Raw genomic sequence first — 19,552 nt, 5'->3', positions numbered from 1 at the left:
TAACTCATGCATTAAATCAAATAATGTACACATGCTGTTTCTGTCTGCTAACTATGCTGATAAGTTCTAGCCTGTTTGGCTAGTTCGTCTTAATTTGAGTCACAGGTGTGTAGGATCAAGCAGCAGAAAAACAGAACATCTTGACCAGAGGCAGACCACTGCAATGGCCATGAATCACAGATATATCGAAAGAAACAGCACCAGCCCAGCGAGGTCTCGGTCACATAGTCCTGTGACCCCTACCCTCAAAATTCTCCTTAAATAGACCTGCCCTCTTTCAGAGAGTAGGACAGTAGTTTTCAAGATGTTAGTCTCCTACCCTCCTCATTTGCTGGCAAAATAATATTTCTCATGGGACTTCCCTGGCAGTCCAATGGTTAGGACCCTGTGCTTTTACTGCAGAGGGCACAGGTTCAATCCCTGGTCAGGGAACTAAGATCTCACAAGCCATGTGGGGCAACCAAAAAATAAATAAAAATAAATAAATAAATAAATATCTCAAGGACTCCAAAATGGCCCTGGCCAGCACCAGTGTGCTTGTGGTAGAATGAACTACCAAAAAATGGCTACTGCCGGCAACTGTGTCCCCAGGGTGAGCTCCAATTGCTTCCCGTCTCTCCAGGAGACTCTTCTAGAACAGCAGAGGTGACTCAGGAGGCCCTGGAAGATCTCAGCATCACAAGATGGAGAAGCCAGATACCAAATCACAAGGGAAGGCCAGTTGCAGTTGGCAAAACTCATTTGGACTGTGATATGAGTGAAACACATATGCTTGTTGAATGAAGGAATAATCAAAGAGCTGAAAGACTGGAATGCTTCTAAGTGCCAAGAGCAGAAGAGTACAAGGTTCTCTGTGAAACTCTGGAAAGGATGATGAACTACTTGACAAGAAATTTTTCTTACTCCAAACAATTGGGTTGGATCAACTGGCACTTTGGTGAAGCTATCCTGAGAAGCCACTATTCTTTTCCATTTTCTCCTGCTGCCCCCACATCTAAAGAGCACAAAGTGTTTCTAAGGCTATATATAGCCATGTGGGATGGTATTGTAATTAATACTGAGTTCTGAAGACCCTGGTTTTGCTAGTGAAACGATAGGAGAATGATGTGTGTACATTAAAAGAAGTGTTGTTATATTAAAATTTTTTTTCTCTTTCCTTTATTCTCAAAACCTTGTCCTCATTATCATTTGGCATTGGGAACAGGGACCAAAATTTTGGTTACATGCTGAGCAGAGCATTTCTGCCCACTCCAGGCTCCTGCTTCCCTTCTCTGGCCTGACGGGGCCCCTTGGCAATGGAGGAAGACAGTCAAAATAGAACATGAGCACTGTGGCCACCAGGTGGCACCAGCACACACTCCTGCTGCCAAGCAAAGGCTGAGGGAAGCCCAGAGGACTAGGGGTCTTTGCTCACTGGACCTGTCTCAGAGCCTATCTGAACCCTCAACACCTCCCTGACCAGGAGAGTAAAAAGTGGTTCTTGTTTGGATGAAAAGACCCATTGGGTTTTGTATTGTTATATCTTGGGTGGCATTATTCACTCATTCATTCATTGATCAAAATCATACCCAGCGGGCTTCCCTGGTGGCGCAGTGGTTGAGAATCTGCCTGCCAATGCAGGGGACACGGGTTCGATCCCTGGTCCGGGAGGATCCCACATGCCGCAGAGCAGCTGGGCCCATGAGCCGCAACTACTGAGCCTGCGCGCCTGGAGCCTGTGTTCCGCAACAAGAGAGGCCGTGAAAGTGAGAGGCCCGTGCACCGCGATGAAGTGTGGCCCCTGCTTGCCGCAACTAGAGAAAGCCCTCGCACAGAAACGAAGACCCAACACAACCAAAAATTAATTAATTAATTAATTAATTATTTTTAAAAATTAAAAAAATTTTAAAAAAAGAAGAAGAAAATCATACCCAGCCATCCCAGGAAGGAAATAGAGAATACAAAGAAGGAATAACCCTGTCCTCGGGAACTCTCAGTCTAATGGAGAAGACAGACGGTGTGCTAATAAGGAAACATTTATTGAGCACCTATTGCATGCTTCTTTAAAGCCCTCTAGTGGCTCCCATTGCCTTCAAGGTAAATCCAAACTCCCCCTCCTCAGCCCACCCTACCTCTCTGCTCCAGTCATCCTGCACTACCTGCAGGTGTGTCCCCAAGCACACCCAGCCCCCCGGGCCTCATACCTGTGTATTTCTCTGAAACTGACTAATTCCTATTCGTCCCTCAAGATGTCACCTCTAAAAAAAGCCAGGTTCTAGAGCCAAACTGGCAAGGGTCATATCCCAGCTCTGTCACCAGCTCTGTCATGGGTGTGAGACCTGTGCTGTCACACAGTACCCACTCAGAAGCCTCCAGGCTCCGTGGTAGCTTTAGTACTCTGCTGTTGCTATCTTGAAATTCTTAATAATTTTTAAATTATTGCATGTGCAGTCCAGTTCCTTTAAACTAATCTTCACAAAAGCCTTGCTAGGTAGACATTAATATGCCCATTTTACAGATGAGGTAACTGAGGAAATGGAGGCAGCCAGTATGGACTTTCTAAAGGTGGAACTGGCGTGGCCCTGCCAGGGAGTAAACAGCAGTAAGGGAATAACCTGCCCCTAATTTGGTTCTTACTCTGCTCTTACCCTCAGTTCCAGGCCTCTCACAGTGTCATAGGCCCAGGAAGAAGATAAAACCCAGTGGAGCCTGGGCTGTCAGTGCACTGACAGCCAGAGCACTGGCTCTGGACTCAGGAGATAGAGATAGAATTCAGAGCATGATTTTCCGGTTGACCTTGGGCATGTACATGTCCCTCTCTGAGTCTCAGTTTCCCCATCTATAAAATGGCACAGATGCATTCTGAGGTCCCTTGCTGCACCCTTGTATTAACCAGGTGTTTCATGTTCTGTATTCTGATGCCTTGACATCTGGGGCCTTGCCGATTCTGGAGGGACTGCCCCTCCCAGAGTTCACCAATCCCTAATGATAGGAATGAACTTCCCCTTCAAGCGTGCCAGAGCCTGTACCCCAACTACCTTCTTTATCAGGCCCTCCACATCTGGCCACTATCATCCTGCCCTAATCACTCCAGGCCAAGTACCTGACAACTGTGGGAACTCCCTAAGCCCCAGAGCCCATTGCAATTGGCTAGTTTGCCAATCCCAAACCTGCTTATTCTGCTTCACCTCTACCTTCCCCCCAGCAACCAAGATAAAGGTTCTTGCGCCCCATTCCTCCTTCCTTCCTCTGCCTCCTGATGCACCCGGTGCCTCACCTTGTGGCCCACCATGGTGGTGTCACGCCCCCTCCTCTGGGGAACTGTGAATAACAAACTCTCTTTTCAGTGGCAGTTGGCTCCTGATCCATGGCCTTACCACACCTCAGATTGTCTATAATACACTATATCTTAAAGCAACCCGTTTATTTATGAATTACTTTTTTGCACTGTCTCCATTCCAGACACATTTTAGAAACAGCAACCCATGTCAACCTCACAATAGCCCAATGAGGTAGATACAGTTGTCACCCCCATTTTAGAAATACAAAACCGAGGCACAGAAAAGGGAAGGTTCTTGCCTCAGGACACACAGCTAGTAAGTGCTGAGCTGGGATGCAAACACATGCACTATGGCTCCAGAGTCGGTATTAATATTCTGGTATTAATGTGAGTGTGCCACTCTCCATGATTTGGCCTCATCCATACTAATAATCAAGAGGAAAATAGTAGACACTCTCCAAAGTTCTCAACAGCAAGGCGGGAGGTCAGCTGATTTCCCTCCTGCACATGGCCTGTGCAGCTGTGTCTCATGGTGTTTACCCTCCCCTGTGTCTCCTGCCACCAGATTGGCTGGGCTCAAAGCTCCAAGTCCAGAGGGTGAGCCATTGCTAGGGAACTTTTGCCCTGTATGCATCTCTGGCACCTCGTCCCAGACAAAGATTTCGAAATGTCACCCCGCTATTTGCATTTCAGGAGGACTCATGCCAGGCTGTGGAAGTGGAGAGGGAGGTCAGGACCAGAGCAGAGAGCCACAGTACGGAAGAGCAGCTCCCATGCCTACAGGTCTCTAGGAGTTTGGAGGGGCAGTGCGGTCCCACCTCTCAGCTCTGCCCTCCTCCAGTCCCGCCCTCTCCAGCTCTGGCTGCAAGCTCCTACCCCCCCGAACCCCCTGGCCACCTCTAAGACACACCCTCCCCTCCCCAGAGTTTGCCCTCTTTTATACTGACAGCCAGGACTAAACCCTCCAATTACAGGTAGCCACCTCCAGGTTCAACGATTTGTTTCATAAGTGTTTCTCCCTTCCCGGACTCTAGCCTTAGTGTGCTGTGAGCTACCCAAGGCAGACACCAGCACACAGAGGCCTTTGGACAAGGGGAGGCTGTGGTCTGGGGTCCTCAGAACAACTTGAAAACTTTCAGAGCAACTCCCAGACCCACAGCTGCCCAGCTGGGGAATTAAGGGCAAATCTTTTCATTTCCCTGGGCTTCTATTTCATAGAGTTCCATGCTCTTATTTTGGAAGCATCTTAAATTTCATTCAGTCTCCCATCTGATGCCTAAATTAACTTTACAATATTCCTGCTAAGTGACTCAGCCTCCTGTTGCACATCTGCAGGGTCAGGGAACTCATTCCCTCTCCAGGCAGGGGTCTTTGGACAGAATGTTCTTACAATAAAGGGACTCCATCTCTCCATAGTCTTTGGCTCTATTCTTTCATCCCTCCCTCCATCTTTCCTTCCATTTATTCATTATTTCATTTATTCATTCATTCTCCAAACATTTACCAAATGCCTGGCACTATGCTAAGTGTAATGGATACAAAGATAAATCCAAGACATGTTGCTGTAAACTGGACTGGATCCTGAATTTTTCTAGTTTCCTCAAATATCTGGCTACGACTCTCCAAACTAAAGTTTCAAGTTTTTTCTCACCCTTCTGATTTGGAATCACTAAGCACAAAGACTGTCCTTGAATCTCCTTGGAAGGGAACCCATTATAACAGGTCCTCCTCACTACCCAGATGACAGCCAAATATCAGGGACTTAAACCTTGGGTCCTCATTTCCTTTTTTTTTTTTTTTAATTAATTAATTAATTTATTTATTTTTGGCTACGTTGGGTCTTTGTTGCTGCACGCGGGCTTTCTCTAGTTGCGGCGAGCAGGGGCTACTGTTCGTTGCGGTGCGTGGGCTTCTCATTGCGGTGGCTTCTCTTGTTGCGGAGCACGGGCTCTAGGCACGCGGGCTTCAGTAGTTGTGACACACGGGCTCAGTAGTTGTGGTGCACGGGCTTAGTTGCTCCACGGCATGTGGGATCTTCCCGGACCAGGGCTCGAACCCGTGTCCCCTGCATTGGCAGGCAGATTCTTTTTTTTTAATATATAAATTTATTTGTTTTATTTATTTATTTTTGGCTGCATTGGGTCTTCGTTGCTACGCGTGGGCTTTTCTCTAGTTGCAGAGAGCAGGGGCACCTCTTCGTTGCGGTGCGTGGGCTTCTCATTGCAGGGGCTTCTCTTGCTGTGGAGCACAGGCTCTAGGCACGCGAACTTCAGTAGTTGTGGCACATGGGCTCAGTAGTTGTGGCTTGTAGGCTCTAGAGCGCAGGCTCAGTAGTTGTGGCGCATGGGCTTATTGGCTCCGCGGCATGTGGGATCTTCCCAGACCGAGGATCGAACCCATGTCACCTGCATTGGCAGGCGGATTTTTAAGCACTGCACCACCAGGAAAGTCCTTTGGGTCCTCATTTCTCAACTTAAAAGGATTCCTCTAGACGCTAGGAACTGCACACCTGCTGGAGACCTCAAAATCAAATTGACTAGGAAAAGAAGTAGCCAACATTGAGGTAGACTACTTTCTACCAAGACATTGGATCCAGAAAGTTTCATTCCATTTCTCCTTTGCTATTTGACCATTCTTTTCGTAATTCTTACACCATGAAAATATTTTATGATTCTTTTGTCCACCTTTTGCTTTGCTCTGGCCTGGAAAGATAATGCCATTGCGCAAATACCTCAGGACATTGCAAATAATGGTAATCCAACCTCCAAATGACTGATAGATTTGCCACGATGGTGGTGATTCTGTAGTTTTTCCTGTCACAAACTTACCCTGATTACCAATGCCTGTTTCCCTGGAACAAACTCAGTCCCCTCTGTACTGTGTCAGACAACGTGACCCTGGGGGTCCATTTCCCTGTCTCTGATTCCCTGCCTGTGATCCCAAACTGTGTACAAAAAGACAGACACAAGGCAAGGATAACTGGAATAAATATGCCTGTGTGGTCTGTCAACCCTCAAATTTTATTGACCTCCATGGCTGATGCCTTTCCAGCCCTGAGACACAGACTCAAGTGGGAATTATCGGAAGGCATTCATTATTCAAAATTAGCTTCCTTTGGCAGATTACTCTCCCGGGTAGGAGTAAGTGCAAATGAGGCTATGATCTGAAACCTCTCCTCAACTGTTTAAAAAAAAAAAAAAAAAAGTATTGCAGGATCTTCTGCTAACATAATGGTTGCCCAACAAAAATCCTTAGACTCTCTGGACAGGTTGTTTTTTGTTTGTTTGTTTTGTTTTTTTAACATCTTTATTGGAGTATAATTGTTTTACAATGGTGTGTTAGTTTCTGCTGTATAACAAAGTGAATCAGCTATACGTATACATATATCCCCATATCCCCTCCCTCTTGCATCTCCCTCCCACCCTCCCTATCCACCCCTCTGGGTGGTCACAAAGCACCAAGCTGATCTCCCTGTGCTCTGCGGCTGCTTCCCACTAGCTAACTGTTTTACATTTGGTAGTGTATATATTGGACAGGTTGTTTTTGATAATAAAACTGCCATTGATTATCTTTTAGCTGAACAAGTAGGTGTCTTTGCTGCGGACCACGACACTTGAGGCACCTGGATTAACACTTCTGGGGAAGTTGAACATCAGTTGAGCATGAGATCACTGAGCAAGCCACATGCCTTAAGCAAGTGACTCTTTCAATGGGGTCTTTCCTTGACTTATTTGATTTTGATTGATTTAGGTCTTGGGGACCACAGCTTTAAAGTACACTCTAGACATTGGGAATTATCCTGCTTCTAATAATCATAGTAATCTCCCTGGTGTGTTGTAGCCTCTCAAAATCTTTAAATACATATTCGTAGCTAATCTCCCAAAGACTGGGACATCAGAAAAGGAACAAAGAGAATAACCAACTAAACAAATGTGAATCGAAAATCATGACCTCTGAATACAACAGAGTTTCAGCAAAGAACATCATGACCTGTGAATACCACACAGAGGATCATCAGAAACTTCAGAGTGGTAGCTGGGCGTGGCACTGATGCCTTAAACTTTTATCACGTCTCTCAGTTAAGCTGAGACTCTGACCAAAAGCGGAAAATTGTCAAAAGAGACAACGGTACCAAAATGGAATCACTTGCACTAAGCACACGTCACCAAACAGGTTTAATATCTAACTTAATTATAGTTCAGCTTCTCCCAGGAGTGAAATGTTAAACCAGTCAATCTGGAATTGCCTGGTCAGCACCAGTGAGGTCATTGGCCTGATAGACCCCTGCCATCCCCCCGTTTTTAAATTTTTTTTTATTGTGGTAAAAGTCACATAATATAAAACATACTGTTTTAATCATATTTAACTGTACAGTTCAGTGGCACTAAGTACATTCACATTGCTGTGCAACTCTCACCGTCATCCATCTACTGCATTTTTCACCCTCCTGAACTGAAACTCTGTCCCCATTAAACACTAACTACCATTCCCCCTCCCCATCCCCCCAACTCCCCAGCCCCTGGCATCTACAAATGTACTTTTGTACTCCATGAATTTGACTATTCAAGGTACCTTGTATAAGTGGAACCAAACAGTATTTGTCTGCACCTACTGTATATTGGAATGCATTTTTAAGGTTAACTTAATATATGTCCTACAAACGGATTGTACCTTCTTTTTCTTCCCCCTGTGCTAAACAATAACCTATTGTTTAGTTAACTAGTTCTCACTAGTTATCTATTTTATACATAGTAGGGTATATATGCCAATTCCAATCTCCCAATTTATCCCACCCCCTTTTTGCCCTTGGTGTCCTTTGTTCTCTACGTCTGTGTCTCTATTTCTGCTTTGCGAATAGGTTCATCTGTATTATTTTTCTAGATTGCACATATATGCGTTAATATATGATATTTGTTTTTCTCTTTCTGACTGACTTCACTCTGTATGACAGTCTCTAGATCCATCCACATCTCTGCAAATGGCACAATTTCATTCCTTTTTATGGCTGAGTAATATTCCATTGTGTATATGTACCACATCTTCTTTATCCATTCGTCTACTGATGGGCATTCCATGAACTGGCTATTGTAAATAGTGCTGCAATGAACATTGCGGTGCATGTATCTTTTCAAATTATGGTTTTCTCCGAGTATATGCCCAGGAGTGGGATTGCTGGGTCATATGGTAATTCTATTTTAGTTTTTAAGGAACCTCCATACTGTTCTCCATAGTGGCTGTATTAATTTACATTCCCACCAACAGTGTAAGACGGTTCCCTTTTCTCCACACCCTCTCCAGCATTTATTGTTTGTAGATGTTTTGATGATGGCCATTCTGACGGGTGTGAGGTGGTACCTCATTGTAGTTTTGATTTGCATTTATCTAATAATTAATGATGTTGAGCATCTTTTCATGTGCCTCTTGGCCATCTGTATGTCTTCTTTGGAGAAGTGTCTCTTTAGGTCTTCCACCCTTTTTTTGATTGGGTCATTTATTTTTTTTGGTATTGAGCTTCATGAGCTGTTGTTATATTTTGGAGATTAATCCCTTGTCAGTTGCTTCATTTGCAAATATTTTCTCCCATTCTGAAGGTTGTCTTTTCGTCTTGTTTATGGTTTCCTTTGCTGTGCAAAAGCTTTCAAGTTTAATTAGGTCCCATTTGTTTATTTTTGTTTTTTGTTTTTTAATTTATTTATTATTTTTATTTTTGGCTGTGTTGGGTCTTCGTTTCTGTGCGAGGGCTTTCTCTAGTTGTGGCGAGCAGGGGCCACTCTTCATCGCGATGCGCGGGCTTCTCACTATCGCGGCCTCTCTTGTTGTGGAGCGCAGGCTCCAGATGCGCAGGCTCAGTAGTTGTGGCTCACGGGCCTAGTCGCTCCGCGGCATGTGGGATCTTCCCAGACCAGGGCTCGAACCCGTGTCCCCTGCATTGGCAGGCAGATTCTCAACCACTGCGCCACCAGGGAAGCCCTATTTTTGTTTTTATTTCATTACTCTAGGAGATGGGTCAAAAAAGATCTTGCTGAGATTTATGTCAATCCGGAATTGCCTGGTCAGAACCAGTGAGGTCATTGGCCTGATAGACCCCTGCCACCCCTTAATGTAAGGTGACCATGCCACAAAAAATCCACTCTTAATTTAGTAACTTCCTTGTCCCACCTCCTTCTGCCTATAAGAGTCTTTCATTTTGTATAGCTCTCTGAACATCTTTCTTTTTGCTATTATGGGATACTGCCCGATTCATGAATCATTGAATAGAGCCAATAGGATCTTTAAATTTTACTCAGTTGAATTTTTACTTTTTTAACACCTTTAATTTATGACAATTTATAATCTTCCATTTATGGAAATGGGTAAAATTTTCTTTTTGAACAGCTGCATTAAAACAAAAAGAATTAATTCATTTAAGAAAACTGCTCATAGGAACTTCCCTGGTGGCGCAGTGGTTAAGAATCCGCCTGCCAGTGCAGGGGACATGGGTTCAAGCCCTGGTCCGGGAAGATCCCACATGCTGCGGAGCAACTAAGCCCATGCACCACAACTACTGAACCTGCACTCTAGAGCTCATGAGCCACAACTACTGAGCCCGTGAGCCACAACTACTGAGCCCGTGCGCCACAACTACTGAAGCCCGCACGCCCAGAGCCCATGCTCCACAACAAGAGAAGCCACCGCAGTGAGAAGCCCATGCACCGCAACGAAGAGTAGCCTCCGCTTGCCACAACTAGAGAAAGCCTGCGTGCGGCAACAAAGACCCAACACAGCCAAAAATAAGTAAATTTAAAAAAATAAAAGAAAACTGCTCATAATAGTACAGACAGTATGCTGATATGGCTAAAAATGTGATGTTAGCATGAGAATAACAGATTCCAGAAACACTGTATATGTCTAGGCTGCACTGAAAAATTTCATAGAATTCCGGGTGCATAGAATGTTGATCCAAGGTGGATGGTGCATGAGGGATCACCTCAGCCATCGCCACCCCTGCCTCTCACCACTCCCTTTCCAAAAAGGACATCTGAAGTCACCCTGTGGGTTTCCAGACCTCTGGTCCCCCAGTGCAGCGTTCTCCGCCATGAAGACTCTGCCTGATTAATCCCATGATTAATGGACAGAGTCCAGCTGAATGGTCCAGCAGGACATGGGTTCAGACTTGTCCAGTGATTGTTCTAGTATGTGCTCTCCATGTATCTGTTGAGTGAATTGATGAAGATGGCGGGGGTCTGATTTGGAGCTTAGAGGTGTCTTCTGTCCCAAGACCTGCCCAGCTACTTAGGCATTAAGGCCAGTATAGGATTTTCCTCTTCAGACTAGTTCCATATGGCAGTTTCCCAAGTTAAAAGCTGTAATCTCTATCAAATGCCACTGAAACAAGAGCTGTATCACTTACAGCTGGTGCGACCCAGGGAGCGGGCACAGGTTAAGCAAATTGAGGTCTGGCTTGATGCCACACCCATTTCTGCAGAGTCATCATGAGCCAGGAGTGGGCATGCAGGCTGCAGACACTTCAAGGTCTGGGCATAGCTGCGTGTGTTTGCGGAACTGTGGGTGTCACAAGAGGGCATGCGATGGAACAGTGGGGCTGGGAGAATGATTCATCCTTACCTTTTATATTTTGCTAAGACAGCATCCTACAGTCTTCATAGTCTAAGAGCCAGGTCTGTGTCTCAAGTTGCAAAGGCCAGCTGGCCAGGGCAAAAGGCAGGATGGTTTTGCCTTAACAGCTCTCTGTGTGTGTGTGTGTGTGTGTGTGTGTGTGTGTGTGTGTGTGTTTGTACGCACATAAGTGTGAGTGTATGAGTGCAAAGTGATTAGAAACAGCTTTGTTTTCTACTTAGGAAGACAACCTGGGTTGTCCAGTGTGGATAGAGATAGGGGTGTTCTTTATTAGGGTGTTCTTTAGGACCCATGTTTCTTTCCTGGTAAAAGGGAGGAGCCCAGCCCAGGTCAATCTTTGTAGAAGCAGTCGCCTCTGGGGCCTGACTCTGCTGCTGTCCCAAACCCTCACCCCTCACCGGCCTGCCACAGTGGCTAGAATGGGTACACACGAGCATCACTCTTAGAACTTGGGTCTCCAGAAGCTTCATTTCAGCCACAACCTATGACGTTGGCCAAGAACCCATGAGCTTTTCTAAGATTGTCATGTGCTTTATGGTTGCCCAATTCTTCCTAATGTTAATATTGGCCTGGCCTGGACAAGGTCAGTTTTGACAAATGACAGTTGGAAAACAGTGCAAGCATGGAGAAGGCACAGCTGCCTCTTCAGTCTGCTGCCCTAGAGACAACCCCTTCACATCTGCTCCCTCTCCACGGACAAGAACAAATTTCACATCTCACGACTCCGGTTAACACCATGTTCAGAGTAAGGTCTATAACACTGTGCAGCTTTTGTACAATTCTCAGCTCTTCCTCTTACTTGCTGTGTGACTGTGGGCCATTTCCTTGTCCTCACTGAGCACGGGGAGATCATAGTATCAATTCACAGGTTTATTTTGAGAACTAAGTGAGATCCTACATACAAAACCCTCAGCACGGTCATTCCCACACTGTGAGTGCTCGGTAAATATTTGTCAAATGAATGTCTGAGTGAATAAAAGTGAAAAATACTAATAAAAACACTCGCAATATTATAGCCAGGAAATGGCTGTTGCAACACAAATTAGAGGTATAACCTTCCAAAATTTTTCCTCCCCAAAGAAAGATATTTTTTATATTATATTGGGATATTGTACATGACTAGATTTTTTATTTCTATTTATTTAAAAAAATTTTTTTATAAATTTATTTATTGACTTATTTATTTTTGGCTGTGTTGGGTCTTTGTTGCTGCGCGCAGGCTTTCTCTAGTTGCAGCGAGCGGGGGCTACTCTTGGTTGCGGTGGGCAGGTTTCTCATTGCAGTGGCTTCTCTTGTTGCGGAGCATGGGCTCTAGGCTCACAGGCTTCAGTAGTTGTGGCGTGCAGGCTCAGTAGTTGTGGCTCACGGGCTCTAGAGCGCAGGCTCAGTAGTTGTGGCACACGGGCCCAGTTGCTCTGCGGCATGTGGGATCTTCCCAGACCAGGGCTCGAACCCGTGTCCCCTGCATTGGCAGGCGGACTCCCAACCACTGCACCACCAGGGAAGCCCTAGATTTTTAAAAATATTTATTTATTAAAAGATTATCCACACACCATAAAATTCACCTTTCTAAGGCGTACACTTCAGTGGTTTTCAGTATATTCACAGAGTTGTGCAAGCGTCACCACTATGTAATCCCAGAACATTTTCATCACCTCAAAGAGAAACCTCTACCCATTAGCAGCCGCACATCATTCCCCCACCCCAGGCCTGCAGCAGCCACTAAACTACTTTCTGCCTCTATGGGTTTGCTTAATCTGGACATTTCATACAAATGGAATCATACAGTATATGTCCTTTCATGTCTGGCTTCTTTCATAGTATTTTCAAGGTTCATCCATGTTTAGCACGTACCAGTACTTCATTTCTTTTTATGGCTGAATAATATTCCATTGTATAGATAGATATTATTTTATTTGTCCATTCATCTGTTCCTGGATATTTGGGTTCTTTCCACTTCGGTCCATTGTGACTAATGCAGCTATTTGTGTACAAGTTTTTGTATAGTTATGTTTTCAGCTGTTGTGGGTATATACCTAGGAGTGGAATTGCTGGGAAATCTGGTAACTTTGTGTTTGTTTTTTTTTAATTTTTAAATTTTTTTGGCCTCATCACGTGGCATGCAGGATCCTCAGGGATCGAACCCACACCCCCTGCAGCGGAAGCATGGAGTCTTAATCGCTGGACCACCAGGGAAGTCCCTGTGTTTGATTTTTGAGGAATTGCCAAACTGTTTCCTAAAGCAGCCATAACTATATTATAATCTGGTTTTTTCCCCTTCACAATAGATCATGACTGCCTTTCCTTGTCAATAAATAGAGGTGTGTATGACTTCCCTGGTGGCTCAGTGGTTAAGAATCCGCCTGCCAATGCAAGGGACACGGATTCGAGCCCTGGTCCGAGAAGATCCCACAGGCCACAGAGCAACTAAGCACATGCGCTACAACTACTGAGCCTGCGTGCCACAACTACTGAAGCCCCCGTGCCTAGAGCCCATGCTCTGCAACAAGAAGCCACCCCAGTGAGAAGCTTGCGCACCGCAACAAAGAGCAGCCCCCGCTCGCCACAACTAGAGAAAGCCCACGCACAGCAACGAAGACCCAACGCAGCCAAAAATAAATAAATAAATAAATAGAGGTGTGCATCACTAGTTTGAGTGAAAGCATAGTATTTCCTTAGGCAGCTGTACCAGAATGTATTTAGAGAATGTCCTGTTGTTCAACATTTAATAATTCTATAAAACAGGCTTTGAGCATTTTCCTTGTGTCCCTAGTGGGTAAGTGGCACTTTCACAGGTGTACTCAGAGCACTTTGTATCCCTTTACTTTGGTGCTTTCAGATTGCATTGCAATCTACCTATCACCTCTCCCTGCATCTGTCTTATTTATTACATGGTGAGCTCCTCCAGGAGATGGAACATGTCTTGAATTTATCTTTGTATCCATTGCACTTAGCATAGTGCCAAGTATTTGGTAAATGTTTGGAGGATGAATGAATAAGTGAAATAATGAATAAATGGAAGGAAGAATGGAGGGATGGATGAATGAATAATTAGAGGCAAAGACTGTAGAGAGATGGAGTCCCTTTATTGTAAGAACATTCTGTCCAAAGATCCCTGCCTGGAGAGGGAATGAGTTCCCTGACCCTGCAGGTGTGCAACAGGAGGCTGAGTCACTTAGCAGGAATGTTGTAAAGTTAATTTAGGCATCAGAAGGGAGACTGAATGAAATTTAAGATGTTTCCAGAATAAGAGCGTGGAACTCTATGAAATAGAAGCCCAGGGAAATGAAAAGATTTGCCCTTAATTCCCCAGCTGGGCAGCTGTGGGTCTGGGAGTTGCTCTGAAAGTTTTCAAGTTGTTCTGAGGACCCCAGACCACAGCCTCCCCTTGTCCAAAGGCCTCTGTGTGCTGGTGTCTGCCTTGGGTAGCTCACAGCACACTAAGGCTAGAGTCCAGGAAGGGAAAAACACTTATGAAACAAATCGTTGAACCTGTAGGTGGCTACCTGTAATTGGAGAGTAAAGTCCGGGCTCTTGATTTAAAAGAAGGTAAATTCTGGGTGGGCATGGCTTACAGCCCTAAACAGCAGCCCACAGGGAAGGGTGGGAGAGCTTTTCTGTTATTTCCAGATTAGGCTACTGAGCAACTGGGGCGGGAGCCTGTGCAGAGAGCTGGGGGCGGGAGCTGGGGGCGGGGACTGGAACAGCCCCCTGAGCAGTGCCGAGACCTGCGGGCACAGGAGCTGCTGTCCTTCCACGATGTGGCTCTTCGCTCTGGTCTTGTCCTCCCTCACCACTTTCACGGCTTGGGGTGAGTCCTCCTAAATTCAAATAGCGGGGGACCTTTGGAAATCCTTGTGGGGGACAAGGGGAAGGAGTGACAGGCCAGGTTCTGCAGCAGCGCGCGCTCTGTGGACTTGGACCGTCTAGCCCAGCTGGTCCCCCGCGGCAGGAGACACAGTGGACGATAAACATCCTAGGCTCGGCTGCACGCTGCCACACCAGAGGGGGACCACCAGCTAACCTCCTGCATCCCAGTTGAGGACTTTGGAGAGCTCCATATCTTTTCCTCTTGATTACTAATACGGACGTGGCCAAATCCTGGAGCTTAGCTTACCAGAATATTAATACCGCCTCTGGAGGCAGAGTGTGTGGGTTTGCATGCCAGCTCAGCACTTACTAGCACTGTGAGCTTAGGCAAAGGACTTCCTTTTTCTGTGCCTCAGTTTCCCCCTCTATAAAATGGGGGTGACAGCTGTATCTACATCATTAGGCTGTCGTGAGGTTGAAATGCGCTGTTGTTTCTGAGAGAGTGCCTGGAATGGAGAGAGTGCAAAAAAGGGATAAAGAAGTTGTTTTAAAAGACGGTGTATCGGAACTTCCCTGGCGGTCCAGTGGTTAAAGACTCTGCGCTTCTACTGCAGGGGGCGCAGGTTTGATCCCTGGTCGGGGAACTAAGATCCCGCATGCCTCGCGGGGCAGCCAGAAAAAAAAAGACAGTGTATTAATAGACAATTTGGGGTATTCTAAGCCCACAGATCAGGAGCCAACTGTCATTGAAAAGATGGTTCATGACTCAATTTCCCCAGAGGAAGGAGTATGGAACTGCCATGGTGGGCCTGGAGGTGAAGCCCTGGGTGGGTCATGAGGCACAGGGAAGAAGGAGGAGCTAGGGGTAAGGGGCTTTATCTTGGTTGCTGGGGGGAAGGAAGAGGTGAAGCAGAATAAGCAAAGTAGCCAATTTCAACAGGTTCTGGGGCTTAGGGACTGCACAGTTGTCAGGTACTTGGCCTGGAGTGATTAGGGCAGGATGATAGTGGCCAGATGTGGAGGGCCTGATGGAGGTAGTTGGGGTACAGGCTCTGGCACGCTTGAAGGGGAAGTTCATTCCTATCATTAGGGATTGGCGAACTCTGGGAGGGGCAGTCCCTCCAGAATCAGCAAGGCCCCAGATGTCAAGGCATCAGAATACAGAACATAAAAGACCTGGTTAATACAAGGGTGCCGCAAGGGACCTCAGAATGCATCTGTGCCATTTTATAGATGGGGAAACTGAGACTCAGAGAGGGACATGTACATGCCCAAGGTCAACCGGAAAATCATGCTCTGAATTCTATCTCTATCTCCTGAGTTCACTGACAGCCCAGGCTCCACTGGGTTTTATCTTCCTCCTGGTGCTATGACACTGTGAGAGGCCTGGAACTGAGGGTAAGAGCAGAGTAAGAACCAAATTAGGGGCAGGTTATTCCCTTACTGCTGTTTACCCCCTGGCAGGGCCACGCCAGTTCCACCTTTAGAAAGTCCATACTGGGAACTTCCCTGGTGGCACAGTGGTTAAGAATATGCCTGCCAATGCCGGGGACACGGGTTTGAGCCCTGGTCCAGGAAGATCCCACATGCTGTGGAGCAACTAAGCCCGTGCACCCCAACTGCTGAGCCTGCGCTCTAGAGCCCGCGTGCCACAACTACTGAGCCCACACGCTGCAACTACTGAAGCCACATGCCTTGAGCCTGTGGTCTGCAACAAGAGAAGCCACCGCAATGAGAAGCCCACGCACCGCAACGAAGAGTAGCCCCCACTCGCCGCAACTAGAGAAAGCCCGCGTGCAGAAACCAAGACCCAACACAGACAAAAATAAATAAAATTTAAAAAAAAAGAAAGTCCATACTGGCTGCCTCCATTTCCTCAGTTACTTCATCTGAAAAATGGGCATATTGATGTCTACCTAGCAAGGCTTTTGTGAAGCTTAGTTTAAAGGAACTGGAATGCCCATGTGGCACATAATAAGTGCTCAATATACAAACATTACATGTAACACAAGTGGTAACTGCTGCTGTTACCAGGATTGCCTATACCTCTCAGCCAATCACCCACTTTTTCACCCTTGCCAGTTGGACGTCTCTCCACTTCATCTCTCTTGAAGGTTATCATCGGACTTGTCTGTAAGACCAAATCTGGGTTATTCTTTTCTGTTCTGGCCATATACTTTGAGGGAGAGGTTGACCTTTTGTCTATATCTAAAGGGGAACAATTGGGAGCATGAGAGGCTGGAAATCGTTTCCTGTTAGGATGCTTCAACAAGCTGAAGCTGTTGAGGACGGACAAGAGAAGACTTGAGGGATGGGTATGAGCATGGGTCACTAAGGCTGCCTGTCACATGAAGTTGCAGGATGTCCCAGAGCAGGTAGGACCAGGACTGATGTGGCAGCTTCAGGGAGACGCATTTCAGCTCAGTGAGAAAGAACTGTCTGCCCCGTGAGAAGGGGACAGACGGAATCTGAGCCCCAGTCTCTCTGCCTCTGGATGACCCTGCTCAGAGCCAGCAGAAGGGGCCTCTTCAAGCTGATTGTGTCACTCTCTGTTACTCCAGGACGGTTCACTGCTGCTCATTTACCCACTAAATAAAGCCCGAATCACTGGCCTGGCGTTTGAGACCCTCCCAGACATGAACCTGTCTCATCCAGGATTATGTTCCACCCCCATTACTCTTCCTGACCCAAATGGGCCCATCGCTCTTCCTCAAGCAGGTCTTGCACTTTGCTGTCGCAGAGCCTCACCTCTGCACAACCTCATCTCTGTTTATACCTTTAAACACCCTCTTCCACCTCCCCTTGTCACTCCTTCCACTACTGCAAGTCCCAGCTCCAAGGTCACTGCCTCCATGAAGCCACCAGTCAGAAGGCCTCGCTCCCTCTTCTGTCTCCTATGGCACCCTACTTGGTACCTCTCTCAGGACACGGACCACTTTCCTCCCAGCAGTAGGGTCAGGTATATGTGGCTCATCCCCCACATAAGGTCAGATTTCTGAGGAGAGCAGCCGGCTCTTGTTCATCCTCTCATCCAGCGTGCAGCTCGGCACCAGCATCCGGTGATTGTTCCCACATGCTCCTAAGTGTGGAAACCGAATGCCGTCTTCATTCCCAGTGGCTCTTCTTTTTGCATTTATGTCTTATTTGATGCTGTTATACCTCCAATTGCAATTCGCTCCTTCGGATAGAGCTGTGAGTTAGGAAGGACAGTTAGCTTCATTCTCTCTTACATAAGAAGAAACTGAGGCTTAGAGAGTTGAGGGGACATTCAAGATCACGTGGCAAAAGTAACAAAATTCACCCAGAATCCAGTTCACACCTTCACCACTGACATGTCCTCATTTCCTCTCAATGTCCAGCAGGGCAACCACCCTCTCCGCCTGTTGTGGACACCGCGCAGGGCAGAGTCCTGGGGAAATACGTCAGCTTAGAAGGTTTTGCACAGCCTGTGGCCGTTTTCCTGGGAGTCCCTTTTGCCAAGCCCCCTCTTGGATCCTTGAGGTTTGCTCCGCCGCAGCCTGCAGAACCATGGATCTTCGTGAAGAATACCACCTCTTACCCTCCCATGTAAGTCAGGGTGTGACTTTGGCATCTTCCAGTGGGGATGTTAGCCTCAAAGGGATGCAGGAAGGAGCCAAGGCAATCCTCTGAGTGGTTCATACTTCATCCTGGAATCCTCAAGATATTGTAGATCGTTAAAAACATTCCAGAACTCTCATAGCATTCTAGAGCCCTTTATTCAACTAATATTTATTGAGCAAATTTGCCAGGCATTTTCTAGTTTCCTGGAATCGATTAGTGAACAGAACAAAGATCCCACCTTCATGGAGCTTGCATTCTAGCAGGGGCAGATAGATAGTAAACAATATGCAAACTAATAAATAGACTATACAATATGTTAGAATATGATAAGTGCTGTGGAAAAAAATAGAAAGTTGAGCAGGTGAGGGGTTTCAAAAGTAATGATTCTGTTAACCTAAAACAATAAAACAACCAGATATTTTACCAGCAAAAACAGAAATTTATTTGGGAGCAGCAAAGAATTGCAGTTGGGGACATGCAACTATGGCAAACCACATGCAAGTCTGGTAAAAGGAAAGGAAACTCTTTTATAGAGCCGAAGGGGAAATTAGGAGGCACTGTTATAAACAAAAAGTCCATTGGAGGAAACTGGGAGTTTGTTATGTAGTGGCTTTTAATTGGCTGAGTAATGACAGTCTCTGATTGGCTGAGCTGTTGCCAGGCAAGGAGGAAATCTTTCTTGTAGTAAAGTGTCACTTCTGGTCAGAGGTGCACAGTATGTCTCTTCCTAGGGGTATCTGTATTGAGGTGGAGTGATATCTTCCTGAGATCTCCCCCTCCTGACCTCCAGATTCCATTTTAGTGAGGGTTCTCTTTATTAATTTTCACAGTTCTATTCATTTTCCTTCTTGAACTTTACCATAGTGGGAAGTGAGGTGGGCCAGGAGATGTGTGGGTGGGTAGTGCTTTGGGGTGTTGACTGGGCAAGTTCTCAACTCCCAAGTGTGTCTAGCTACCTAGCCACAAGCAGAACAATGGTTGATGTGTTCTAGTTAGCTGGTCAAGTTGGGCAAGAAGACTCACAACTGTACCCCAAGGCACCTTAGATGTCTACAAGCATTGATTCAGACCTTATTTATCTCAGCAAGAGATTTCTAATAATTTCCAGGGTCCTGCCTCTTGCTGAATTTTCTTCTCTTCTCTCCTTACTCCCTTCCTTCCTTACTTCTTCCATTCTTTTAAAATAATATTCATTCTTTTTATTTCCTGATTGCAATTAATATGTTTTATTTATTTTTATTGCAAGTATACATTTTATTTCCTGATTGTAAGTAATAAGTAATA

General features: G+C 46.0%; 1 protein-coding gene across 4 annotated transcripts in view; it reads left to right on the top strand.

The window, feature by feature from the left end:
- Positions 1–19,552, top strand: part of CES1 (carboxylesterase 1) — a 65,104-nt gene that overhangs the window by 14,267 nt on the left and 31,285 nt on the right. Inside the window, exons 1-2 of one of the 4 annotated variants that reach the window (XM_068529037.1) lie at positions 14,574–14,687; positions 18,046–18,253. The exons of 1 other annotated variant lie outside the window; for it this stretch is intronic. In XM_068529037.1, the coding sequence (XP_068385138.1) occupies positions 14,636–14,687; positions 18,046–18,253 (260 nt within the window). In that variant the 5' untranslated portion in view covers positions 14,574–14,635. Of the gene's footprint in view, positions 1–14,573; positions 14,688–18,045; positions 18,254–19,552 lie in introns of those variants that run through there. 2 more of the 4 variants (XM_068529038.1, XM_068529040.1) reach the window with 2 other exon arrangements.

Source organism: Eschrichtius robustus, chromosome 19 (genome assembly GCF_028021215.1).
Source record: "Eschrichtius robustus isolate mEscRob2 chromosome 19, mEscRob2.pri, whole genome shotgun sequence".
NCBI classification, from domain to species: domain Eukaryota; kingdom Metazoa; phylum Chordata; class Mammalia; order Artiodactyla; family Eschrichtiidae; genus Eschrichtius; species Eschrichtius robustus.
This window is presented reverse-complemented; position numbering and strand designations above follow the sequence as displayed.